Consider the following 26,012-nt stretch of genomic DNA (forward strand, 5'->3'; position numbering starts at 1 on the left):
CCAATCGACCAGACTACATCACGCGACAAGCTCTCAAACGTACAGCAGCGATAATACGAGCAATAAGGCACGAAACATAACAATTATACAACATCTGTCATTATACTTGCTTCCTCCTTTCCTATCTACTACTTTTGAAGAACGTCCGAGTCGTTCTACTTCAACACTTGGGCTTTTGTTTTCCTCCGTATATCCAAAAAAAGATGAGTCAATATGTTCTCTTCTTAAATAACTGATTCATTGTGGGAAATCCAAGCTTGATCCTGACATAGCAAACATTCGAGACATAAACCCATTCCCACCTAGCTCAATCACCTTCACCCCGTGAACCAGACCATGTTAAGAAAGCCCGGGAAAAGGACAGGAGATTAGGCAAGGACGGCCAAGGGTAGAAGCACGAGAGCCTGACAAATGAAAATATAACAAAGAAAAGTGGTCAAGACCATTATATCACAGGATTAAAACATGGAGGTAGAGGAAAGACAGGGTGCTTCCTAAGCGACAGGCACTGTCCAAGTCACTCTGTCCATGCCGGCTTTACAGGTGAGAGCCGTGGACGACCTTCATGTCAACGGCGAGCTCCTGGCCGTTGTCGTTGAGGACGAGGACACGGACGCTGCCGCGGCCAGCGTCGAAGGCCCTGGCCAGGCGGGTGTGAAGGTTGCTCTGGTCAATGACGGGGAGGTCCTGCTTGACATCGCCGCTCTCGGTCATGGCCACGACGTAGGTGCCCTGGACGTCGAGGACACGGTACTGCTTGAAGACGGGGCCGAGCATGGTCTGGACGACGACGCTGGGAGCAGGGTTGGATACAAAGGAAGACTCCTCGTGCAGCTGCTTGGTGAAGATGTCGACACCGAGGTAGCGGTACTGGCCGGTGGCAGCAGAGGTGGAGATGCGGATCACCTGGCAGGGGCGGCCCTGGAGCATCAGGAAGTCACCAAGACGGATGTGGTGGCAGGGGATGGTGACCGTGTTAGGCAGGTATGCCTCACCCGAGTCACCGGGACGGGGACGGGGAGGAGAAGCCATGGGAGCGGGAGCGGGGGCCTGGGGAGGGGGAGCCTTGAAGTCGGCAGCGCCAACGTCCTCACGGTGATGGTGGTGGTGCTCGTGGCCGAGAGGGTGGGCAATGCGGTCAGCGAGCTTGTGGACGCCGTGACGGAAGGAGTGGTAGTGGCCTGTTTTTGAAAGAAAGAAGAGGTTAGTAACCATCTCGGTTTGTTTTTTTTCTTCCTTTGTTTATGTTCATGCCTTGTTGTTTAGGCAAAGAGTGGGGATACACCCCTGGACGCGTGCTGCACCAGGGGGGGGGGAGTAGAGAGAGAGGAGACGGGGAAAGGAGTGGGTGCAAGATGGGGGATCGGGTGATATGCGAGCACTCACCGTCTTCGTCGTAGTAGCCCATGTTAGACTTTTGCTGAGCGCGAGATGTGACAGCTGGCTCGCTACGTTCTTCAAAGACAGTCCTGTCTCTGAAGGAGGCGCGAGAAACGTTCTTGTCGACGGCGTAGCCTTCGGGAGTGGGTTTGCTGAAGCTGAACTGTGACCGAGACGGGGCGTCTACGGTGTCTTTGATGTACTGAGGGCGGAGACGCTCACGATACTGACGCTCTGCACGATCAATGGGGCTGAGATACTGGGCAGCGGGAGTGTTAACCTCGATGTTGGTCTGGGAGTACGAAGAATACTCAGACTGAGGAACGGAGGGACTGTTTTGAGGAGAGAAGAAAGTCAGCAACGGGTTGGGCCGCCTTGGGTAGACATGCCGGGAAGTGGTTTCTTGGTCAACCAGGAGAAGAGGAGGCGAGGCCGTATCCACCCAGCCACCCTCTCCACTCACCCCTGACCATGACAGGGTGGTTGGTAAAAGTAGGGGGGCTGAGGGGGAGGGGTGTGTGTACTGGTATTATGGGGGGGGGAGGGATTGGGCGGTAAGAGACGCAAGCGCCTCCTCCTTGGGAGTGGGGGGAAAAAGCAAGGCGAAATGGGACAAGAGTGAGCAGTCAAGGGAAGGGGGGGGGAACGCGTCATATTCGCGGTGTGTGAGGGCAAAAAAAAAAAGTTTGGGGATACACGATAGAATCTAGTCGACGCAGTGGAGATGAGTAGATTGGGTGTGCAGTGGCCATGAGACGAGAAGACGGGGAAATAATCTAAAGCCGAGACAGCCAGAAAAAGAAACAGACAACTTACCGACGAGGCTCGTATTCGGCGGCGGCGGCGAAGGGAGGGCGAGCAACGTCGTGCTGAGGCTGGACGTAGGACTGAGGGCTGGCAAGCGAAGGCTGGTGAAAGTGCTGGGGCTGCTGCTCTTGCTGGATACCGGGACGAGGGTAACGCTCTTCTTCAGTTGCGGTGAAGTGGAATTCTTGCTTGAAGGCAGGCTGCTGCGGCTGTTGAGGCTGCGGCAGCTGCTGCTGGATATCGGCAGCTACACCAGAGTAAGAAGAGTATTGACCTTCTCGTCCGGGTTGCTGAGGCTGGGGAAGCTGGAGCTGCTGCTGAGCGGTCTGGGTCTGGGCCTCGGTGCTCTTGTAGGTCGAGGGGAAGATGCTAAAGGGGACCGGGACGCGGGCTTCAAAGTCCAGATTGGCGACTTTTGCTGGCGCGAGAGAAACGGCTTCTCATACAACCTTCCGTGGCTCTTGGCGACGAAAGGAAGGACAAGAAGAGTTCCTCTGGCTCTTGTTCCTAAGAAACAAAAGTCGAAGATGGCAGGGAAAAGAAGTAGAGACAGGGCTCTGTATTCTTCTTTTCTGTGCTAAATCTGGAGAGGATTGATGTGAAGGTTGAAAGGGACGGAGGAGAAAGAGTTGTGAAGTTGTCGATGGGGGTGGGTTTTTGTGCTCGGGGAGGTTAATTGGAGGAAAGGGAAAAGAAAGGAGCGCTGGGTCCTTAAGAGGGCGAGAACAACAAAAAACATGAGGGGGGGGGCGGGTGTCTCTCTGTCTGTCTGCGCCGGATATTATCTCTCTGTCTGCGCATGTGCCTGTGTGCGTGAGCTCTTTCTCTCTCACTCACGCATACGAGTAAAACACTCTCTCTGCCTCTCTCTCCAGGACAGCCGAGGACTTGGGGACAGACCCGGAGAGTGCTAGACCCTCAAACACTCTCTTTCACTCTCACCCCCCCCCCCCCCCATCCCCCCTCCGAGACGCAGCACACGGTAGATACGGTCCGCCCACGAGGCTGCTGGGGCGTGTCTCGATGGATGGGCTAGGATGGCCGATGAAGGTCATGGGCGGACCAGGATCAGAGGTCAAAATGGATCAATGGATCGAACGGATCCCTGATTGTTGACGAGGTGAGACCTCGTGTGGGTCCATTAGTGTTTACTTCGGGCCAAAACAGGCTTGAACTCCCCGCTCTTGTCTCCACTACCAGCTGGCTCAAGGCGGTTTTAATCTGGGAGGAGCTCGTATGCAGCTTTGAAGCTTCGTATGTTGCCTTTTTTTTTCTCTCTCTCTCTTTCTTTTGCCACTGCGCACCACTCCGTACATACGATGCATGTACGAGTAGTTGTATTTGTACCGGGCTATAATAGTACGAGTAATAGTGATAATAGTTGCTGATGATCCCTCTCATGGCAGTCGTAGCTTCGTAGCTTGTATCGGAACAGTGGGCTGGGCTGTTTTACAGTGGCTGGGCTTGTTCTGGCTGTAACGGTGGCCTGTCGTAGGCCTCCCGACGGGTGCTCTTTCCCTACGCGTACTCCCAGTCCAAGCCGCCCTGCACCTTCCGTTGTTGTTGATGGCGGGTGGCTGGGAGGGAGAGAGCAACGGGACTGATACTACGCTGCGACTATCCATGTACTCGTAAAACGGCGACTGTAGTAATACTGTTAGTTATACGGGGGGCAGGGTATTAGTCCATTGAGCGTACGAGGTCACGCCGTCGTAATACTGCAACACATATACGGATTACACCAACCTCTTCAGGCGTTTTCCAACGTTATGCGAAGGGTGCAAAACGAGTCATAATAATTCACATGTCTTCCCTTCGAGTACCCTCCTCCGTAAATCCTACCTGACGAGGCTGGCCAGAGTTGTGTCGTGCACGTCAGCCATTGGCCTTTGATCAGCATCATGTATGTCGTACTGTCCTGCAGCCACTTGGTTTTCTTCTTGCTTGCTGCATCCTGTCGCTAACTGCTAGCCCTCGATTGCTCGTGCTCGTATTACCCTTGCTGCAAGCTCCTGCAACGCACGGTACTGGTAATATTATTACTAGTAACAGTACTTGCATAGTACGGTAGCATCATAATCGGACCAGTATTGACGCTTGTATCCGCAATCCGTACTCACATGAGTGAATATCACTACATACACGACGTACGAGTACGAGGTCTAAAGCATAAGCAGCACTGTAGCAGCATAAAGTCCCGCATTTAATCCTTGCAGACATCGTTGATTGCCCAGCAAATATGGGATCTTGCAGGCCACTGGAGGTACGGAAATCTACCCTATACCTCGGTCGTTACTCCGTAGACCCACTTGATATCAATGCCATGAGATATGCCCACAATTAGAGTTTGAAAATGTCTACAAAATCCGGAGAATCTCGAGATCATATCAGACCTCTTCAAATTTGGTCGATTTGCTTTCAATATCCTATTACTAAATTGATCTAGCAGTAAGCCGAACATTACATCTGCACAGTAATAAATCATGCACTCTTACACGTTTGACCTGTTTTATTAGAACACTTTCGCTATAAAGATCTCCACTTCTGGTGGGGCATTGTGCTGATATTTATGCACCAGACCTCGTGGTACACAGTGGTACAGGTATTACTCACGAATAGTAGTCGGTATCAATACTACTGGCGTCCATACTCGCTCTGCCAACTGCGGTAGGCACTGCTAGTCTCGGCCCAGCCGTGAAATTATCTGCTCCATCCCGGCTGGACGTCACCCACGGTAGCCTAGACTCTTTTGGTCGTGGTGTCAGAAAAGCCACGATCAACGAAGAATTAAAAATGTACCCGTAGTTGGTTGTACGGAGTATTTTTACGGTGGGTGGCAACAAAACCTGAGGCAGGTAATCTGTAATCTGTACTCTTATCCGTGTAGTATATATATAATATAGATATATAATTCTTCTTTCCGGACGCTAGGCGGCACAGAGCGGTACATAGGTACCTCGAGCTTGGTGTTCCAGGTTATAGCGCACGATTCCCCACAGCTGTGTAAATATAGACTAGCGTCAAATAGTAAAGTACATCGCAATCTACCTGCCTCCAGGTTCCATCTTTCTGCCACCCACGGGCCACTGTTCACGTGCGGAGTAGTCTCGTACTATATCATATATTATGTACACATTAGCCTTACCGCCCCTCCCCCCTCTCAAGTGATAGAAAGTTGCGAACCATGATGTCTCACACTCTGGCCGTTATTCGTACCCGCCGTCGTTCTACTGGATCAGCCAGTAATCTTGGGATGGGGTAATACCTGCCATGTACCTTCAATTGCGATTCACTCGCTGACTTTCTTCTCCTTTCCGCCCATCTTCATCATCAGCTCTGCCACATGAAGCAACCCCCCTTGCGGCTGAGCCCCCGATGCAATCTTAGGGGCTGGAGAGACAGATACGGAGTAGCCTACTAGTGGTAGGTCGTAATAAGAAAACCTACCGGTTGCCGTGGCAACATGGCTGTACCAGGGGGGATCTTAACCTGTTCGGTGGTGGATATCTTGGCAGCGGAGACGCCATTCTCCAATCGTCGGGTGTCATCTCATCCTCCCCCCTCCACCCATCAATCACAACATCGCCCACAGGCGATTGATTGGGTTCTTCCCCCACCCATGTACCTTGTCTAACACGACCTTGACACGAAGTGTGTCTGATGTGTGTATTCTTTTCTTCTCGCGACGCGTCCGTCGCTGCTCATTTCCCATCGAGCATCGGCGCCTTCTCTCTCTCTCGTGCCCGCGTTCTCTTGTCTTATCAACCTCGGCCGCCTCTCTCTTTCAGCTGCTTCTCGTCTGACAATCTTGATTTCCCACCGTTGATTACGTACTCGTGTTTATCTCTGTGGAGAGCCTGTGTTCCCCGCAGGCTTCCTTTTGGCACCTGTCCGATCTGTGGAATGGACCACCACATGGAGAGGACTATTACGACTCATGCTAAAAGATGTATCCATCTCTGTTTATATCCATCTAATATTAGTATCCACGCAGCTAGCAATCCCTCACGCCACCGCTCCCAAGAACTCACGAGTATATCCCGGACAGCCTCGGCTACGGAGTACGACCGACGCATTGTCTCGCTCCCTATCTGGCCTACCTGGCTCAATCGTCGATCTATCCATCGCCCAATGGCAATCAACCACCCCGTAGCACCCCTACCGCCATCGCACTCTGCGCCCGCTGCAAGCTCTCAAGATCCAGCCGCCTTTCTAGGCACCCTTTGGACCCTACAAGAAGACCTTGGCAGTGCAGTAGAGGTTTATGGAGAGTGGTACATTGGGCGCAATTCTGTTGATAGTGCCGCCTCTTCCATTTCGCTGTGCTGATCCAGTTATGGCCTCTCTTCGGGACGGGAGATATCTTGAATATCTCGCCTGGCCGGTCAAGAGGTTCCTGGGGACGAATCTCGGTGTTGTGTCTGACGGTACATGGACCGTTGTGCCTACATACGGCTAGCAACGACGCACGGGAATAGAAGATGTAGAGTTCTCTAGACAGGCTAACCCCGGAGTTAGGGAAATCACAGTATCTGTTTCATGTGCCTTTTCTATCTATCCATAACGACAGCCATGGAACTTGGTCTGTGCAGTCCAAGCCGGGAGGACGCATACGATTTCGTCGACGCATGCGGTGAGCTCAGAGGCGGCGTGGCTGGAGAGACCATCAGGGTCACCGGAGCCGGGACGGGCATCGGCAGAGCCGTCGCGTGCCAGTTCTCCCGGGCCGGTGCCGAGCGGGTCGTCATCGCCTCTCGTCGTACGGGACCGATCCCTCGAAGAGACATCCAGGTCCATCGCCTCTCTCGCGCCTGGGTGCAAGGTGATCGTCAAGGGCGGCACGGATGTGTACATCGCATCCGTCAATGATCTCTTCGCCAGCCTTCCCTCGGCCCCGGACGTCCTCGTGCATCATGCCGCCGCTCCCGTGGCCGACTCGTATCTCTCGGCGCAGGCGACGGAGATGGACATCAACATCCACGGCATGTGCAATGTGACGTGCACCTACATCAGCGTCCTGAAGCAGCAGTCCAAGACGAATGGTTGCATCATCAATGTCTCTCCAAACGCCTCTTGGCGGCATATCCCGGGCCTCTCGTGCTGCTCTATGACCAAGGCTGATATGAACGTCTACCGAACACGTGGACCACGAGTAGCTGGAAGATGGCAGCGGTATGCGCTGCGTGGCCATGCATCCCCGGCGGCGCGAGGACGAAGTTGGCTTCGAAAGAGGCTTCGAAAGAGGCTTCGAAAGAGGCTTCGAAAGATGATATGCCCCAGGCATCCGTAAGATGATGAATGTCAGCCCCGACTTACCACTGGCGACGGCCGGGTATCTCAGCACGGATCGGGCAGATTTCCTCATGGGACGGTTCGTCATCGCTACGTGGGATATGCAGGAGCTCGAGGGGCTGAAGGCTCAGTTCGGCAAGAAGGAGCTGCTGCGAATGATGGCGGGCGTCGAATGGAGGGGTTGAGCGTAGATGCAGAGGCATGCGATTGCTACAGATGTGCCTAGATATTGACCAACCGACCCTTCGTCACACGACAGCTATACCCTGAACCCATACAAACATGAGATCGTAGATGACGACGTCCTAAAAAGAGACAAAAGAGAGGGAAAAAAAAGCAACCAAAGAAAGGACCTGCGCATTGACCGATTCTTTCAAATGTTAAGAGTAGTAGCATTCTCCAGCAATCACCAACTCATACGTACATCTTTATCCTCATCATTCATGTCTTTGCTCTTCCGCACGTGACACATATGATGTCGGCGGAGAAACTACTCTCTGAACGTGCTATTGTCTACGATGGCTCCTACCTTAATACCTTGCCTTGCTTGGACTGAAAGGTGAAAAATGTTCAAGACACAAGACATCGTGTTTTCGATATACACGCAGACCGTGGTACAATCGCTATAGCGAAATTTAGAATAAAAATCGTGTCAGTCGATTCAGTGAAGTTGGCTAGCGGAAAGAGTGATTTTTCATAATCTCACAATATGATAATTTCCAACAACACTCTTTCGTCCTGTGTCGTCTCTGATGTGCCATAGTAATTTTACCCCGCCATCGGCAAAATGCCCCACGTACTACTAACAATACTTTGATGATCTGTTGCAGTTGGAGTTTTTGGAGTTTCCAACTGCAACATCAAACCCCCCCCCCCCCCCCCCCCCCCCCCCCCCCCCCCCCCCCCCCCAATGACCTCCCGCAAAACTTGTCGTCAACATGAAGCAGAGGTTTTCATCTTTGGACGTCAAGGTGAGCTCCCTCTTCCATTCACCAACCTTCCCATCCTTCCCATCCTCGAAAGCGACACACCCGGAAGTTCCCCGCTCCTCATACTGACCACACTCTTACCTCTAGGTCATCGCTCACGAGCTCCAGGAGACCTTGACGTCTCTGCGCGTGTCCAACATCTACGACCTGTCCTCCAAGATCCTCCTCTTCAAGTTCGCCAAGCCCGATAACAAGAAGCAGCTCGTCATCGAGACCGGATTCCGATGTCACCTGACCGAATTTGGCCGCACCACCACGGGAGCTCCGTCGCCATTCGTCGCTCGACTCCGCAGATTCCTCAAGACGAGGAGGGTCACGTCGGTCTCGCAGATCGGCACTGATCGTATTATAGAGTTCCAGTTCAGCGATGGACAGTATCGTCTGTTCTTCGAGTTCTTTGCCGTACAGAACCCCCCCCCTCCCCCTCCCCCCAATTCTTCGTATGCCTACGTTAACGTCTTTACTCGTGGTTTTCTAGAGTGGCAACATCGTTCTGACCGACGAGAGCCTCAAGATTCTGGCAATCTCACGAAATGTCGCTGAAAGTGGAGACCAGGAGGCACAGCGTCTCGGAGTTCCATACTCGCTTGAGAACAGGCAGAACTATCGCGGGATCCCGCCCATGACGAAGGAGAGGGTTCGGAACGCCCTGCAAAAGGGCATCGACAAGGCCTCCGAGAGTGCGGCGTCGGCTAAGAAGGGCAAGGTGAAGGCTGGCGGTGACCTGCGAAAGAGCCTCGGTGTCGCCATCACGGAGGTGCCCCCTGTGCTGGTCGACCACACCCTGCAAGCAAACAATTTTGACCTGACCAAGTCGCTTCCGGAAATACTTGAAAGCGAGACACTCCTAGATGACCTCTTGAAGTCACTCGTCGAGGCTCGTCAGACAGTCGAGAACATCACCTCCTCTGGCCCCTGTAAGGGATACATCTTCGCGAAATACCGGAAAGCTCCATCACAGGTGGCCGACGACGACCAGAACGATGAAGAAAAGGAGCGGTCGAAGCGAGATAATCTACTCTACGACGACTTTCACCCTTTCCTACCGCAAAAGCTTGCCCGAAATGATGAGGTCGCCGTCTTGGAATTTCAGGGCTACAACAAGACGGTTGACGAGTTCTTCTCATCACTGGAGGGTCAGAAGCTGGAGTCCCGCCTCACCGAGCGCGAAGCTACGGCACGGAGGAAGCTGGAGAGCGTGAGACGAGAGCAGAGACAGCGCATCGAAGGCCTCCAGGAAGTCCAGGCAGCCAACCTCCGTAAGGCTGCTGCCATCGAGGCCAATGCGCAGCGCGTTCAAGAGGCCATGGATGCTGTAAACGGTCTGCTTGCGCAGGGCATGGACTGGGTCGACATTGGAAAGCTGGTTGAGCGGGAGAAGAAGCGCCACAACCCCGTTGCCGAAATCATCAAGACCCCGCTCAGGCTCGAGGAAAACATCATTACTCTGATCTTGTCGGAGGAGGATCTCGCTGAAGAGCAGGAAGACGACCCGTATGAGACAGACGAAGGATCGGACGACGAAGAGGGCGGCGATGCCCACGGCGACGCCAAGGCCAAGGCGACTGCCAATGCCAATGCGTTGGCAGTTGAAATCAACCTCGGCTTGACGCCCTGGGGCAATGCACGGGAGTACTACGGCGAGCGCAAGATGGCCGCCATCAAACAGGAGAAGACGCAACTGGCCGCGTCCATGGCGCTGAAGAACTCGGAACAGAAGATCGCAGCTGACCTCAAGAAGGGGCTCAAGCAAGAGAAGGACCTCTTGCAGCCCATCCGACGACTGATGTGGTTCGAGAAGTTCTTCTGGTTCATCTCGTCAGATGGCTACCTTGTCATCGGCGCCAAGGATGGCACCCAGAGCGAGATCATGTACAAGCGCCATCTGCGCAAAGGCGACGTCTACTGCCATGCCGACCTCAGCGGCGCCTCGGTCGTCGTCATCAAGAACAACCCCAAGACACCCGATGCGCCCATCCCTCCGGCCACCCTGTCCCAAGCCGGGTCCCTGGTTGTTTGCACTTCGGAGGCCTGGGACTCAAAGGCCGGCATGGGTGTATGGTGGGTAAATGCGGAACAGGTGTCCAAGTCGGCGGCTACCAAGGGAGATTACTTGCCCCTAGGCGTCTTCAACATCGGCGGGGAGAAGAACTTCTTGCCGCCCAACCCGCTCATCATCGGTCTGGGTTTCATGTTCCGCATCAGTGACGAAAGCAAGGCCCGGCACCTCAAGCATCGCGTGAATGACGACGACGGCGACGACGGGACGGCTGTCGAGTCTGCGAAGCGTCCAACGCAGGACGAGCTTCAAGCCGCAGAGCAATTGCTGGACAGCGTTGCGGACGACGCATCGGCCGTCGGGGATGAGTCCGCACCCGAATCCTTGAATGGCGATGTGCGCGAGAACCCTCTCCAAGGAGGCGGAGACAAGGCCGATGCAGAAGACGAGGAGTCAGACGGCGATGTCGCTGCGGCAAGCAACGGTGTATCAGACATACTGCTCGGAGACAAGAACATTAGCAAAGCGACGAGAGCCACCACCGAAAAGGACGAGACGAAAGAAGCAGCCTCCCAGGGTAGTGACGATGATTCTGAGGACGGAGCCGATGTGACAGAGTCTGTTGCAGCTCCCTCCGAGGCACCGAGTAAAGGCACCCGCTCGACCAAGACAAACAACGATACGGCAAAGGGCCCGCCGAAGCGTGGTAAGCGCAGCAAGGCCAAGAAGATTGCCGCCAAGTACAAAGACCAGGATGAGGAGGATCGGGCGGCGGCAGAGGCGCTCATTGGCGCCAAAGCCGGGCGACTCAAAGCGGAGGCCGAGGCCAAGGCCAAGGCCGAGCGCGAGGCAGAGCTGGAAGCGGCCAAGGAGCGACGCCGGGCGCAGCATGAAAAGCGTCAGAAGCAGACAGCCGAGCACGAGGAGGTCCGGCGGCGTGCCATGCTGGAGGCTGGCGCTGGAGGTGACGGCGACGCGGCGGCGGCAGCCGCGGACGATGAGGCCCACCGCACCACGTCCCTGGACGAACTGGTCGGCACGCCGATGCCGGGCGACGAAATCCTCGAGGTGCTGGCCGTGTGCGCGCCGTGGAACGCCATGGGCAAGTTCAAGTACAAGGTCAAGATGCAGCCGGGGTCGACCAAGAAGGGGAAGGCCGTCAAGGAGATACTCGAGCGTATCAAGATTGACAGCGGCAAGAGGGCTGTCGTCGACGAGACGTCGCGCAACAAGGACAAGATGTGGCCGCGAGAGGTGGAGCTCATCAAGGCTCTCAAGCCGGAGGACGTGGTCAATAGTGTTCCCGTCGGCAAGGTGAGGATCATGCTGACTGGCGGGACGTCTGGTGGGGGAGGGGGTAAGGGTAAAGGAGGAGGAGGAGGAGGGAAAGGTAGAGGAAAAGGGAAGAAATGAGCACATCATTCACATAGCAATGTATTGTATCATTACTTGAATACACACATCATGCACCAAAAAAAAAGAACAAGACTTTTTTTTTTTTTCCCCCATAAGATAATACATTCAACCTCATTCGTAAAACGGACAAATCTTAATCAATTCAGTATATACTCGCCCCATCACTCAGCAACATGCAACGTCCTGACGGCAGACGGCACCCTCGCAATACACAGCTCCTCGCAAAACATACCCCAGTGCCCGCTGGTGGCCTCGCGAACGGCGTTCTGCAGCTCGACGCCATACCGGTCCAGGTACGCCCTCCGCACGTCCTGCATGTGCGAAGCGTCCCAGTGCAGCCGGACAAGACGGGATGTCAGGAGCTCGTGGCGGAGCTCGTCCTTCCTAGAGGCCGTCAGGGCGTGGTGGAGTAGCAGGGCGTCGCGGACGGGACGGTTGATGATTCCGTTTAGGATGTGGGCTAGGAGTTCACCCTGTTTTTGGGTCAGTTTTGCTTGGATCGAGAAAAGAAGAGATATGGATATAAAAGGGTGGCAGGGAGAGACAGAGAGATGTAGAGAGAGAAAGAGAGAGAGAGAGAGACATACAACAAGATTACCACTCTTTTTTAGAGAATCCCTAGCAAAGTTGGAGTGGAAAGCAGCTTCATACTCCTTTAGTACCTCACGAAGGTGGGCGTCGCTGCGCTGGACGACGATGGAGATCATGAGGGACTCGCCGCCCTTTTCGGACTTGATGGCCTTCCAGAGGTCGTCTACGTCCTTGTCAACGAGGCGGTAGTCGAGGGGGAGGCGTCGTCCTTGGTCGTCGACCTCATCCATGCGCCGCTCGTCGAGGACCATGAGCACGGCCTTCTTGAACTTGTCCTCCTTGAGCTCCGTCTTCATGCACTTCGTCAGGCTGTTGTCGTACTTCTTGTCGGTGAAGGCGTCTTTTATGCGTCGGACCTCGGCGTTGGTGCGGCCCATGAGCGACTCGATCAGCAGCTCGCGCCGCGTCTTGTCGCCCTGGTACCAGTAGTTGGCCCAGTATGCCTCGCTCTCCCACTGGCCCAGCGCCACGGCGTAGCAGGCCTTCATCAGGTTGGGGTTCTCGTCCTTGAGCCGCGCGCGGATGTGCTTAGCTATGTTGACGCCCTTGCGCTGGCTGCCCGTCTTGACGATGGCCTTGTAGTCGGCCCGCAGCTGCATGACCTGCTCGTGCGTCAGGCTCGGCAGGATCTCCACGAGCGGCTCGCGCTGCGGGGGGCCGTCGCCGCGCAGGGCCACGGCGAGCCGCGACGCGATGTCCTCGGCGTCGTGGAAGCGGGCGCGCCGCGTGCGCTTCTTGCCGTCTGCGTCCACGTCCGACTCCGCGGGCGACAGCGCCTCAATCACCCTGACGTCGTCGTTGGCGCCGGCACCGCCAGGTCCTCCAGACGCGAGGAGTAGCGGGGATGGCATTGGCGAGCAGTCCTGGTACGTGCCGCGGTACGACTCGAGCATCGGGGACCCGGAGGCGGCGGACAGGGATGCGGCGGCCGGTAGACCCGTGTCCACCGTCAGCGACGACATGCGCTTCGTCTGCGGCTGGGGTGACCTGTCGCGCCGTCCGTCGCGCGACCTGGACCTGGACTTGTTGCGGCCGGCGGCCGCACCGACTGTCAGCGTGTCCGACTTCTCACGGCGGTGGCCGCTCTCGCGCCGTGAATCCCTGGAGCGGGATCTGTCGCGCCCACCGGCCGTGGTCCCCACTTTCAACGTATCGGAGGGGCGGGGAGGCTTCTTCGGGGGCTCGTCGTCGCGCCTCCTGTTACCCGGCTCGACCGTGCGAATCTCGGGCCGCGGCCCGCGAGGGTCGTCTGCGTACGAGCTGCCGCGTCGATGGCGAGCACCCGACGGGCTGGCGGGGACGACGTCGTCCCTGCGACGGTAGTCTTCTCGGCGGGGGTCGTCGTGCCCGGGGCGCTGACGGTGCTTGTCCTCCCACTTCGAGCCGGACATGTAGCTCCCCCACGTCTCCCGGTCGTCTCGGACGGACGAGCGAGGTGGACCCGGAGGCTTGCCGTACGCCAGGTCCTCCTCGTCGCGCTCCTTCTTCCTCCTGCGGCGCTCTTCCCTGTCGGACGATTTGCTTTGGTCCGAGGAGGACGAGTCGTGACTGTCGTGGTATCGCCCGAGGTATCTCTGCGGAAGGTTCATGATCTTTTGGACCCTGTCCTTTCCGTAGCTGTGTCTGTTGTCTGCGCCGGGCTTGTCGGCTGGAGCGCTGCTGTACTTTTGTGGCAGGTAGTCTACTCTGCTACGTTCTCCCTCCTCGGCCCTCTGGCCGCGACGGTCGGGCAGAGGCGGGCGCTCGTCGTCGGAGTCGTCGCGGCGTTTGCTGGCGCTGGCGCTGTACTTGGAGGGGAGGTACTTGTCGAGCCTCTCGTTGTCGTCAGCGTACTGACTGGACCCCTTCTCCTTCTCCTTGGCCTCGCGCTGTCTGCGCTCCTTGCGCTCCTTCTTGGTTTCACCTCGTCTGTCGTCACCCTTGCCGTCGTCGGAATCATCATCCTCTCTGGGGAGCGCACCCGGTGGCGCGTCACTCATCACCACCTTGTCGCGCGAGCTGCGGTGGGACGGTGCGTCGGCAACCTTGTCACGCGAGCTGCGGTAGGGCGGGTCTGCCGCCGGAGAGGTGGCGCGGCGTATGGGGTGGTGCGAGTCATAGCTGTAGAGCGACTGATCTCCGGGGAGCAGATTGTCAATTTCGCCCTCGGCAGGGTATGGCAGGCCCGAAGAGGAAGCTCTAGCAGAGCTGGAGAGCGGCTCATCGTGACGGGGCCTGTACTTAGCGTCGAGGTCGGCCTCGGGATAAGCGTAGCTTGAATCCCTCGAGTCAATGTATGAGGGTTTCGTCTCGTCACCGGAACGACGATCGCGAGATCTCGACCTGGTACGTCGGCTGTCGCTCCCGTCACCAACGTGGAGAGACATTATGGTTTTGAGGTGTGGCGCGTTCTTGAAGTGGTGGGGGTTGGGGTTGGGGTTGGGGTTCCTTTCGAACTTTCCCCGCGCGGGATGGCGTCACTGGGGTCAAAAGGAGGTGGTCAATGATAGAATGAGAGAGAGGGGGTGGGGGGGGGATAAGGGAATTGATTTCTGGACAGATTGAAAGAAGAGAAGACGAGACAGCTGGAAGACCTGGAACAAGAATAAATGAAGAGAGACCACATACGTCTCCGTCTCTCGTCACGTCTTTGTACAAGTGCCAAGTGGTCCTCAATGCAGAGCGCGCGGTAGCCGTCGAACCAATAGGTCGACAGCCCTCGTATCCTCTTGGCTGAGACCCGCCTCCCGACTTTCAGTTCGTCAGCATGACCCCTGTCACGTCACGGGTCTGTCCAGCAAGATAACGAGGGAGGGGGTGAGGGGGGTAGAGGCGAGACAATGACTTGGGGCGGAAATGATCCCTACGACGCGCACTGACTCCTGAGCGCACGAGTATATTCCGGTACGCTTCGTCGTCAGCCCTACCGCAGCTAAGAGCCGTGGGTGTGTCAGTTATCACTGCGTCGTGATGAAATCTCACGTCTGCGTCGATCGAATGAGGGGTGGCAGGCATCATGCAACGGACGGCCCGAGGCAAGTGGATAAAACCGGCTATTGTGGCCTCTCTCAACACCCCTCCCTTTTGCCTTCTTTAGCTTACCGCCCTCCACTCGCTGTCTATCTCTCTCTGAGGGTCACGACGCCCCGTTTCTTTCACATCACATGGCAGCGACTATACTCCAAGATGGGGAGGGGGAAGAGGAAGAGGAGGAGGAGGAGGAGGAGGAGGAGGCCTACATCAGGACCTTTTTCTACGTCGGCGGAGGCTACGTCAGAAATGGAAAAGAGGCTCACGTATTCCGTGAGCAGATGTATGTCGAGAAGCTGCTCCCTGTCGGCGGCCCAACCCAAGAGCCGCCCATCGTCCTGATCCATGGCCTGTCCCAGACTGGCACCGTGCGTCTCCCCCTGCCCCCTTCTAATATGCGTGCAACTCCTCTCCCTCAATTTATATAAGAAGTGAAAATAAACGTGAAGGCATATATGGAAAAAAGAACTTTCTGAATAAGCCCGACGGCGGCCGTGGATGGGCTTCCGATTTCATCAGCCAGGGTTACGAAGTCTACCTGGTTGACCAGACGCTGGGTGGGCGCTCGGGTGCCCTGTCTGCCGAGTCGAGCATGACGGCCGAGATGGTCGAGAAGCACTTCACAGCTCCGAGCGAATACGACCTGTGGCCGGCCGCGGCCAAGCATACGCAGTGGCCCGGGACGGGGCGGATGGGCGACGCCGTCTTCGACGCCTTCTACAGCGCCTTCGTCCCCTTTGACGGCGACGATGTGCGCCACCAGACGACCATGCAGCAGGCCGGCTCAGCCCTCCTGGACCGCATAGGCAGACCTGCCATCCTCGTCGCCCACAGCCAGGGAGGTTCCATGCCTCTCCTCATGGCTGATTCCCGACCGGGGCTGGCACGCGCCCTCGTGCTTCTCGAGCCCCGTGGGCCGCCCTTTCGCCAGTCCGTCATCTACACGGGCCCTGCGCGGCCGTGGGGGCTGACAGATATTCCGCTCACGTTCTCGCCGCCTGTAAATGACCCATCCGACTTTGTTCTGCAGACCCTGCCCGCGCGTGGCGAGGGGTTCTCCGAGCGAGTCTTGCAGGCCGACGACCCGCCGCCGCGACAGCTCGTCAACCTGGCCCCCTTACCTATCCTTGTCGTCACGGGGGAGGCGTCATACCATGCGGACTATGACTACTGCACTGTCGAGTTTCTCCGCCAGGCTGGCTGCCACAGGACAGAGCACCTCGAGCTCGGCGAGGTGGGCGTACACGGTAACGGGCACATGTTCTTTCTCGAGAAGAACAGCAGCCGGATACAAGGAGTAGTACATGACTGGATCCGGAAGCTACCTGCACGTCAATAGAGATATGATCATTCATTGATGGCCATTTCTTCTTCTTCTCCTCCTTCTCTGTGTTTTGCCCTTTCTTTATGTATTTGCTTCCCCCCCGCTTCTTTTTCACTTGTGCTCAGGTTCATGCCTGTTCTTTGGGTGCTCGGCCGCCCCTCTGAAAGACGTAGAGGGCCTCGTCTTTAGCACCAAAGCTAGGCAGGGGAATCTGCACCACCTTTATCCAGTCCGGATGCTCGCGCTCCATGTACTCGTCCATGGTCATGCTCCTGAAGCTCGTGTAGCCGTTGCGGTTCTGGGTGCCCACCACGGCCAGCGTGTCGCCCTTGTAGGCCTTGACGAGGTTGCGCGTGAAGCTACCCTCCTCACCGCCGGCGATGCCACCCCCGACTACGGGGTAGACGAGCAGGAGGACCATGTCCTTGCCGTCTGCGTTCTTGCGCAGCCACCGGACGCCGTCAGAGACGACCGTGTCGCTCACCCAGTTGACCCTCCACTCGCTCTGCATGTTGTCTACCGGGTGCACCTGCAGGCCGTACTGGCGCAGCATGAAGGTCCAGTAGCCATTCCCGGAGCCTATGTCAGCGACGGCCCTCCCGTCGGCCAGGATCCTCAACATCTCCAGCGCCTCGTGCGACGGCGTCGCGCATCCAAAGTGGTGCATCAGGATGGGCAGCACGTGGTGGCCCATGGGACCCCGCTCGGCGGCCGCGCAGGGTCCGCACCACTCGAGCGACCGGCACGACCAGGCCCAGAAGTCGAGGTACGGGTTCGCGCTGCGGGGCTTCTTGGCCTTGGGGATGCTCAGCCTGGTCACTGCGCCGGGGTGGAGGAAGCGCTTCGATCCAAGCCGAGCCGCCACGTCGGCGCGGATCGAGCCCTTTTTCGCATTCGTCCCGAAGTTCCTGAGGGCAGACGTCGTCAGGGTCTGGGGGCTGAAGATGGAGACGTACGCTTCCACATCGGCCCGCGGTGGCGGATCCATCTGTCGCACGGCATAATCTCAGCTTCTCCCTCTCCCTCTCCCTCCCTCCCTCTCTCTGCGCGCGCGCGCGTGTTTGTGTACCACGAGCGGCAGGCGGCGTCCTCGTATCAGAGATTCTTACCGGTGACCGGTCCTCATGCCGGTACCACGCGTGGAGGCCCTTGGCGTTTCCAAGGTTGATAACCTGCTGGACCTCGGCTAGCTTGACGCTCGTCATGGCATGGTACGTGTATGTGTCTGGGTCGGGGAGGCCAAGGAGCACCCTGCTCGCGCCGTACAGGTCATCGTTGCTGGCCAGGAGGTCTGCTGCTGCTATTTGGCGCTCGGTGTCCTTGATGAGCTCTCCTGGGTTCAGTGAGGGGTTGCCCACGCAGTGGGTGAAGTTTAGTCGGGTGGCCATGGCGTAGAGGCGAGTGATGACGACGCGGAAGACAGGCAAGCTTGGCTGTTTCCCATGACATACGTAAGCAATTGGAAAGCGGGGCGGGGCTTTCCGATGAACGCACCGATGAGTACGAGTAGTACGGAGTAGTGGTAGCACCTCAAACTTTCGTGGTTCCTCCGTGTTATCACTGCGATCATCTTTCCTCCGAATTTTGCTTATAGGATAGAGATTAAGACGAAGGCGTATGAATGATAGCACGGGACTGATAGCCCTACAGATTTCAAAGTCCAACACAGTCATGCACATGCATCGTTGCCAACTTCAGACCACCTGACACCGACACCGGGTAACTGGACAACGACGTCGTCTCCAGCCTTGCTTCTTTGCCACGCACACATAATAATCCTACCATGTGTGGAGACTAACTGCATAAGCTTACGGGAGGGCAAGGAAGAGATCTCGATCACAGCCGCAGGGCAGAGAGAGAAGCAGGATCTTCCAACGCCTTGTGGCGTTGGTAGTGTGCGTGTGTGTGCGTGTGTGTGCGTGTGTGTGCGTGTGTGTGTGTGTGTGTGTGTGTGTGTACAGTTTAGAAAAAGAAACGGTTGGCGGGCGAATCAGCACGTCAATCATGTGCATAGCCGCCGTGCATGTTTTTATCAGTAATTATTTCACCTTCTTCCGTTTGGAAAAACGGTAGAAACGGCTTGCTTGCATGACCTGCTCCATCAATTAGCAATGACATTGAACTAACAACGGTATAAGCTCATGGCGCACCGACAGCAACACCCAGATCTCAGCCGAACGGTCGAGAGAAACATGAGGCTGAAGAAACGACAGCGGAGACATCAAAGCGTAATTGGTTTAGTGGTAAAATTCTCCGTTGCCATCCGAGCAACGTCGGGGAGCCCTGGGTTCGATTCCCAGATTACGCAGAAGCCCCTACCAGCGTAATTGGTTTAGTGGTAAAATTCTCCGTTGCCATCCGAGCAGCGTCGGGGAGCCCTGGGTTCGATTCCCAGATTACGCAGTCCTGGTTTTTTTTTTCTTTCAATTTTTTTTGCTCTTAGCTTAGCTACTATTAATAAATAATACATGTAGACATTAATATACAACATCGTCCGTCCACACCTCAATGTTGTCTCTTGTTCTTCTGTTCTGCTTTGGCTGTAGGTGAAACTAGTAATAGCCCCTGATAATAGTTTGCAACTGCCCATGTGGCGTTCTCATGCAAGGCACCTGAAACTCGAGGCGCTGCTGCTCTAGATGTTCAACCTTTCTGCCTCGTTGATTTTTGGTGGTCAGGGATACGAGTAGAAGGATTTACGCGAGACACCATAGCTGGGAATAGATGAAATAAATCAGCGTCTCGTGTATAAAGGGGGGGGGGGTAATCTGCTCGCACTACCTACATGTCAACAGACCAAAAAAAAAAAAAGGAAATTTCTGGACTAATCTATCTGTGTGAATTCTGCATTCAGTGTCTCGGCTTTTGAGATGTGAACAAAGATGGGGGCAGAGAAGAACTGGAGCTTCTGTGACTCGTGAGATCTGACTCCCGTACCCGCTCTAGCTGACAGCCAAGCCTTGTTGATGAATAGAGCTGCCAGGTTTATCGGATATTCACGGTCTGCCGTCTTCCCCTGTCGATAGGTACTATACGGAGTATCTAACCCCGTGAAAGAGCTGCCATAGTCGTTATGAAGCAGTAGTTGTATGAATGTGAATAGGATTGCTGTTGACACATATTGCCTGCATGATCAATACTCGCTACGTATATACTCTGGATATTACCTCTAGGACGGAAGTATCCGTATCATCAACCTCGCTTATCCGTCTGACATGGTGGAGTTGAGGAAACGAAAAAAAAAAAAAAAACCGAATACTGCGATGCTGTGGGTCTTGTTGGGCTTCATCTTCTCCTCTGACATACAAAGTCATGGGAACTTCATGTAAGACTCATGACGGAAACACATCAAGCTTAGAAATCTTCTTCCGCCAGCTCTGCTTACTACCGGAGGAACAAGACAAAAGGGGAAACGATGCGCGGCAACCACATCATGTTGTGTGTGAGGAGGAGAGCGCTCAGGGCGGCGGCGCCCGTGATAACGTCCTACGAGTAATACAGCCAGGAAGGGGAACGCTACGAGTTCCGAACTGATCTGCAACGCCAAGGTAGACGAGGGACAGGGGCCGGTCCGTATTCACTACAAATCGCTGCCGGGCGGTCTTCTGGTAAGCTCTTCTGAGTCGAACCAAGTCTTCCAACCAGGAACGCCACGAGTCTTATGAACGGATCTGCAGCGCTAGGATCCTTGGGGCCAGTGTACGGCCGAGCAGGTATCGTTACTCGGTCGATTGACGCAAGCAGCAACGTCTCTCTTTTGTCCCTTTCCTGCCCAGAATGCGACCCCATCCTGCTGCTCCAAGTGAATCCCACCACCGACGATCGCCCCCACGTAAGATGGGCTTCAGGGGTTTGGAACAAGGGTGTCGCTCCTTCTAAGTCGTGATACGCCGTAACCTGCTGCATGACTGCATGTAAGCCGGATCCTCCACGCCAGCAAAACAGCCCCCAGAAATAGCCTAACATATGGAGAACGGCTACGATGCAGTCCATTCCGGCACCGCATGTAGTCTCGGTACACTTGCATGTTTGCTCGTCGTTACTGCCAAAGCTGCATATCTCTCTTCACCCTGCCTCGACGGCAAGAAATCATTTTCAGGCACGAACTACATGTTGCTTGTTATGGAATCGACAGCTTACAGTAACGTCTACGAACGTCTGTCTCATGACGGGGGAAGAAGTCGGAGAGGGAAGAGAGCAGATGCCAGTTTCCGGATCCGTCCTGCCTCAGGGTTCCCTGTTGCAGGGATGAAGCTCATGCTCGTGACTCGACTTCCCCATGGAGCCTCCACAAGGATGATCCATGGCGTCGAAATTAGCTTGCTGTCATCGAAGGCCGTGCTCTCATCCCATGCCGGTGCATAAGCTGATCCTGTAAGCATGTCCAACTGGCCTGCACCCGTGCGCGCTATACCACAGCGTACACCGTGATATTGTACGACCTACGAGGTGATGGGGAGCCTGGCGGCATCCGGAACCACCTTCTTATCCCTGTCAGCAGATCTAGCACCCCGACGTTTCGTTTGCTCTTCCGTACACACCGACTACAGCCGTGGGGAACCACACGGCAACATACTGCGAGCGCGCACTCGCGCTTACGCTGTACGCTTCTCCTTGACAGGGAAAACTGGGACGTCAAGGTTGTAGATCCTTCGTGGAATCATGTCAGAGAGAGTGGGAATGAAGGAGGCAGAATGGGTCGTGATCGAAAGAGTATAAGAAGTCAACCATGCTCGCTTCCTTTCCTTTCTGGTTTCTGAACATCCCAGGCTCAATAGAACACTGCACCGATTCCAATCATCAACAGCAGCTCCAGATAATCTCTGAAGATTCCTTCTTTCTTTCCCCCCCTTTCACTCTTTGAATCCTCCATCAATCTCTACCAATATAAGTTATAATGGCTGCTGTTGCTGAAGCAATTGGTATCGTCTCCGGACTTCTGGGCATTGTCCAGTTCGGCATCGACAACTTTGCGTCCGAACCCGGGCCAGGCTCCAGCTTCAAGGTTGCTGTCGCTCTCGACGGTGCCAACGGCGGCACCGACAACGCCGGTGGTGACCTCCCCGACGTGTAAGTGCATGATATTTTATTCAAGAATAAGCAAAGGAAAAAAAAGAGGAAAGAAAAGAAAAAAAAAATCACGAGCATACGATGAGAGGCATCCTAGAGGCTGACATGAGAAACCTCCTCCCACGACAAACAGCCGTGTCTGGAACGAATACACCGACTTTGTCGGCATAACAGCCGACCCCGGCACCGTTGGCGACGGCAACATCGGCACCGTCGATGTCGAGCACGAGAACCAGGGCGTGTACACTCTCTTCTCGGCCAACAACGACGCCATCTGCATCGCGTGGGTGACGACGACGTGGAGCGACGAGCGCGGCGGCAACGAGTACGCCGTCAGCGGCGACTTCGGCAAGCAGTGCGGCGCCACCTGGTACTACAGCGGCATGTTCCCGTCGTCGGACTCGGACTACCAGCCGGCCTGCTTCTGGATCGACGGCAACGGCGACCAGCCCAAGACGGGCTTCCAGGTCTACTGGCCGTCCTACTCCGGCACCGAGTTCGACGAGTCCAACACCGACCCGAACACCTTCTGCAACGGCGTCGACTTCGGCATCCGCGACGAGCCCGACCCCAACACCGTCACCTTCTGGACCAAGAAGCAGAGGAAGTCGACCCAGTCCATGGCCAGGAGCCGTCGCCGCGCCGCCTGGACCTCGTCCGCCCTCGTCCTCTCCGACACCGCCAGCCACTCCGCCAAGGAGCTGTGCCAGTCCGACACCTCGATGGGTCCCGACTTCGTCCACACCACCGAGGGCCTCTTCTGCGACATGGGCTCCAAGACCCTCTTCGACATCTGCCGTCAGGACAAGAAGACCAACTGCTTCGACCTCGACTCCAACTCCCTCCTCGGCAACGGCACCGCCATCCACCGCCGCGGCCTCGAGAGCGGCTACACCAGCATCCGCGACTGGCGCTCCTCCGCCTGAGTTCGTCCATGGAGTCAACCATCTTGCCAACCGATTGGGCCCCAGTGGCAATGAATGGCTTAGGTTCTGGGAAATTGCGTCTCTGGCTGTGAGCTAGGTCTCCGAGGTGGATCAGTTATGATTTTTTCTGTTTTCGTCATCACACTCTTCTCTGCTCTGTTCTCTTTCTCTGTCTCTCTATCTTCTCTCTCTATATTTTTTTTGTTCTTTTATATACACTATTCTGTACGGCTCCACGTATACTCTCTCTTTATGTTTTGTTTCGGCTAGAAATTCCGAGACCTCGTTACTCTGTATTTTGGTACTTACCGATGTCTGCTGTACATGACATATATGCAATCGAGATACGTCCATATATAGAGACGCATACAAAACCATCTAACTTGTTCCTTGGCATACACATCAAATCCTTCTGTTACTCTCCAAGCTTCATATTTTCGTCTTATCGGTCAGCTACCATGCTGATGGATTTGGGACTGAAATCTTCAGGTTCAGGGGTAGCACCGATGCTAACTACATCCTAGTTGAGGGCTTTGAGCCGTGCAGTCCGGGGTATGCCGCGCATACGTATCGTACAGAGGCCGTGAGGAGGGACTGTGGAAAGAGTCCCTTCCAATGGTTGGCATGGAGGATTGAACAGGACTGCTGATCGGGTGGACGTACGGCGGTTGAAAGGCAGCGTCTTTCTCAACAATGCATGTTATGTCTGTTTCTCCCGTGCCTCTTTTTCGACCCGATCTCTCTGGTTGTGCCAACGATTCAGACCTTCCGACTGCTCGACATTCATCTCGAATAAGCATGATTCATCCTGCAACGGTCTCACTCGCCGGCTTCGGTTGGTTTGGCGCAACGATAGGAGTTGGCGACCACGCTTCAGCTTTCCAAGCGCACGAGAGATGGTGTACACCAGACCCGACAACTTCGACCTCATCCTCCTCGTCTAGACCCCGGCTCAACCCCGAGGGGAGTGTGACCTCGGCCACGGTATTGAGCGGTACAGATATGTGCAAGTCGAACTTTCCTCCACTGGACTCCCAGCGGCACTCAAACCCAACCGTATGGACCCTCAAACCTGACATTTGCGCCCGTCATATTCCCGCCCGGAACAGGTCTGATGCGCACCCGCCGCCAGCCTGGCTGAGCCGCAGCAATGCTACCCACTGCACTATGCAGCCAGTCCGCCACGGCACCCCAGGGCGTAGTGGCTGAAGCTCGTCATCTGCCCTGGATTGATGGTTCCATCCTCGAGCATGCTGTTCCAGCGCTCCCAGATGGTGGTGGCACCCATCGGCACTGGGTACATCCAGCTTGTACACGTCCCTTCGAGCAGCATTCGATACGTGAGCTGTGGTGTGCGCACACTCGTCAGAGCATGAGTGATGATGGGAGTGCCGGCAAAGCCAGTCGAGATGTGGAACCTCGCGGAGCGAACCAGCTTTTCCGGAGCGGCCGAGGCCACGGCCAACTGGTCCTTCGCCTCATACAGGCCGTTCTGGATGGCCAGTGCCGATCCGGTCTGTGAGTTGGACATGAGGTTTCCCTTGGGGGCGATGTACTTTTTCTGAAACTCCGTCTTGAGGCTTGCGGCTTCCTTCTTGACCTTCCAGGCAGCTGAGTCCTTCCCCAGCGCCAGGCACACAGCTCTAAAGCCGTCCGTCACCCGCACAAGGCACGCGTCCGCGACTAAGACGCCGTCTGTTCTTCCACAGCCAGGGTCTTCTGGCGGGGCGGCAGGGTCGAGCCAGTCGGCCAGCTGCCAGCGATCGGGGTTCCACAGCCCGTCCTCGTCTCTATCAACACCCGTGTATAGGCATGTCTCCATGCTCCGGAACTGCTGCTCCAGAATGGACTTGTCGGCGCTAAGCCGATACAGGTCCATCGGTGTCAGGATCACGAGGTCATCCCAAACAGCTCGGGGCATTATGCGGCCAATTCCGCGGGAGTACGTCCGGACACACCAGCCGGGGTATACCCTTTTTTCCTTCCTCGAGCTGCTCCAGCGCCACGTCCCGCAACCAACCTCTTAGCATTCCAACCGTGTCGTAAAGAAAGGTCGCGGAGGGGGGGCAAAGATCTGCAGGTCGCCTGTCCAGCCCAGACGCTCGTCACGCTGGGGGGGGGGGGGCAGTCTGTGGCGATGGAGAGAAAGTTCCCCCTCGTGGACCACACAATATTGCGATGGAGCTGGTTGACACTCTTGTTGGAACATTCAGAGAGCCCCCGACGGCGCATGTCGGTATGGGTTCCCAGAGCCGTGAAGTCTGCTCTCCGAGGCCCCGCTGCATCGGGCCAGTTGTCGACTTGAACGTAGCGGAAGCCGTGAAAAGTGAACTTGGGTGTCCGCCGCTTGATCGGTTGCCCGTTGGAGATGATGGTTTAGATTGGTACGTTGCAGGCTTCAACGGCAACGGTCCATCAGTCTCGGGCTCCGTAGAGGAAGGCGATACGCGTGCTCCAGGCTTTTCCGGAACGGACCCACGTGCCCGGACGCGGACGGAGATGCTTTCTCTGTGGGCGAGAGGGGTGCGTGGCCAAGGAACCAGCACCGAGTCCGAGGTCTATACCGCGAATACATCGGCTTCGAATTTGCCGGTGACCTCAATCTCGTAGGCCGTCTGCGTCCGTGATGAAACGGTGTTCGCATCGTAGACGAAACGCCATGATATCCTCGGCGAAGCGCACCCGGTGATTTTCTGAGCCTCACCAAGGTGCTCGATTATGGGACGTCTGAGGGTGGGCGACGCCATGGGTCCAGATGATTGATGCTGCGGGGAAAAGTGAATGCGCGGTTAGACGTGCCTTGGTATTTCACCCTGCGGTCCTGAACATTCAACGGCGTCAAACTAGACATGTGAATTTCTCACCCCAAGCAATATAGACAGAGTCTGGGGCTGTAATGGCTGTATCATCTTCCCCGTACTTGGGCAGACTCAGCTATCGTGGCATTCGCAAGATAGAACTGAATTCGAGGTAGTATGCTAGACAACCCTTCTATCTAGTCTTTCATAGTCAGTCGAGGATTGAGGTGATCTGTTAGACGACCAGCTCTCTCACCCCATGATGTGTATGCACCCCGGAATTCGGACCGCAACTACAGGGCGGGCAAGTAGCGATATGAAAGAAGTCGCTTCTTGGCAGACAAACGAGCGCAATCAGCCCAGTACTCTCTTCCACAAATTTTGGCATATTGGCTGATCTCCTGCGTCGTG

General features: G+C 55.9%; 9 protein-coding genes across 9 annotated transcripts; 4 read left to right on the plus strand and 5 right to left on the minus strand.

Moving 5' to 3' along the window:
- Positions 1-537: 537 nt before the first annotated feature.
- Positions 538-3,028, minus strand: GMORB2_5382 (Eukaryotic elongation factor 5A hypusine, DNA-binding OB fold; the record flags this gene model as incomplete). The annotated part of the gene is made up of 4 exons (XM_035467356.1): positions 538-1,181; positions 1,387-1,712; positions 2,197-2,605; positions 3,025-3,028. The coding sequence occupies 4 exons, from the start codon at positions 3,026-3,028 to the stop codon at positions 538-540; spliced, it is 1,383 nt and encodes a 460-aa protein (XP_035323368.1).
- Positions 3,029-6,759: 3,731 nt separating this feature from the next.
- Positions 6,760-7,664, plus strand: GMORB2_5383 (NAD(P)-dependent dehydrogenase, short-chain alcohol dehydrogenase family; the record flags this gene model as incomplete). The annotated part of the gene is made up of 3 exons (XM_035467357.1): positions 6,760-6,896; positions 6,979-7,328; positions 7,468-7,664. The coding sequence occupies 3 exons, from the start codon at positions 6,760-6,762 to the stop codon at positions 7,662-7,664; spliced, it is 684 nt and encodes a 227-aa protein (XP_035323369.1).
- Positions 7,665-8,417: 753 nt separating this feature from the next.
- Positions 8,418-11,880, plus strand: GMORB2_5384 (protein of unknown function (DUF3441); the record flags this gene model as incomplete). The annotated part of the gene is made up of 3 exons (XM_035467358.1): positions 8,418-8,450; positions 8,556-8,870; positions 8,947-11,880. The coding sequence occupies 3 exons, from the start codon at positions 8,418-8,420 to the stop codon at positions 11,878-11,880; spliced, it is 3,282 nt and encodes a 1,093-aa protein (XP_035323370.1).
- A 164-nt stretch (positions 11,881-12,044) lies between these two features.
- On the minus strand, positions 12,045-14,840 carry GMORB2_5385 (ANX protein; the record flags this gene model as incomplete). The annotated part of the gene is made up of 2 exons (XM_035467359.1): positions 12,045-12,356; positions 12,471-14,840. 2 exons carry the CDS (start codon positions 14,838-14,840, stop codon positions 12,045-12,047), a joined length of 2,682 nt encoding a protein of 893 aa, XP_035323371.1.
- Positions 14,841-15,641: 801 nt separating this feature from the next.
- GMORB2_5386 (exported protein) lies at positions 15,642-16,822 on the plus strand (the record flags this gene model as incomplete). Its single annotated transcript, XM_035467360.1, has 2 exons — positions 15,642-15,851; positions 15,950-16,822. Coding segments are annotated over 2 exons (1,083 nt in total), but the record flags the coding sequence as incomplete, so codon positions are not given.
- A 112-nt stretch (positions 16,823-16,934) lies between these two features.
- GMORB2_5387 (uncharacterized protein) lies at positions 16,935-18,195 on the minus strand (the record flags this gene model as incomplete). The annotated part of the gene is made up of 2 exons (XM_035467361.1): positions 16,935-17,795; positions 17,917-18,195. 2 exons carry the CDS (start codon positions 18,193-18,195, stop codon positions 16,935-16,937), a joined length of 1,140 nt encoding a protein of 379 aa, XP_035323373.1.
- Positions 18,196-21,704: 3,509 nt separating this feature from the next.
- Positions 21,705-22,803, plus strand: GMORB2_5388 (uncharacterized protein; the record flags this gene model as incomplete). Its single annotated transcript, XM_035467362.1, has 2 exons — positions 21,705-21,877; positions 22,011-22,803. The coding sequence occupies 2 exons, from the start codon at positions 21,705-21,707 to the stop codon at positions 22,801-22,803; spliced, it is 966 nt and encodes a 321-aa protein (XP_035323374.1).
- A 1,165-nt stretch (positions 22,804-23,968) lies between these two features.
- GMORB2_5389 (alpha-L-rhamnosidase) lies at positions 23,969-24,724 on the minus strand (the record flags this gene model as incomplete). Its single annotated transcript, XM_035467363.1, has 1 exon — positions 23,969-24,724. The coding sequence occupies one exon, from the start codon at positions 24,722-24,724 to the stop codon at positions 23,969-23,971; it is 756 nt and encodes a 251-aa protein (XP_035323375.1).
- Positions 24,725-25,361: 637 nt separating this feature from the next.
- Positions 25,362-25,550, minus strand: GMORB2_5390 (uncharacterized protein; the record flags this gene model as incomplete). The annotated part of the gene is made up of 1 exon (XM_035467364.1): positions 25,362-25,550. One exon carries the CDS (start codon positions 25,548-25,550, stop codon positions 25,362-25,364), a length of 189 nt encoding a protein of 62 aa, XP_035323376.1.
- Between the last annotated feature and the right edge of the window lie 462 nt (positions 25,551-26,012).

This window comes from Geosmithia morbida (assembly GCF_012550715.1).
Source record: "Geosmithia morbida isolate 1262 chromosome Unknown scaffold_3, whole genome shotgun sequence".
In the NCBI taxonomy this organism is placed as follows: domain Eukaryota; kingdom Fungi; phylum Ascomycota; class Sordariomycetes; order Hypocreales; family Bionectriaceae; genus Geosmithia; species Geosmithia morbida.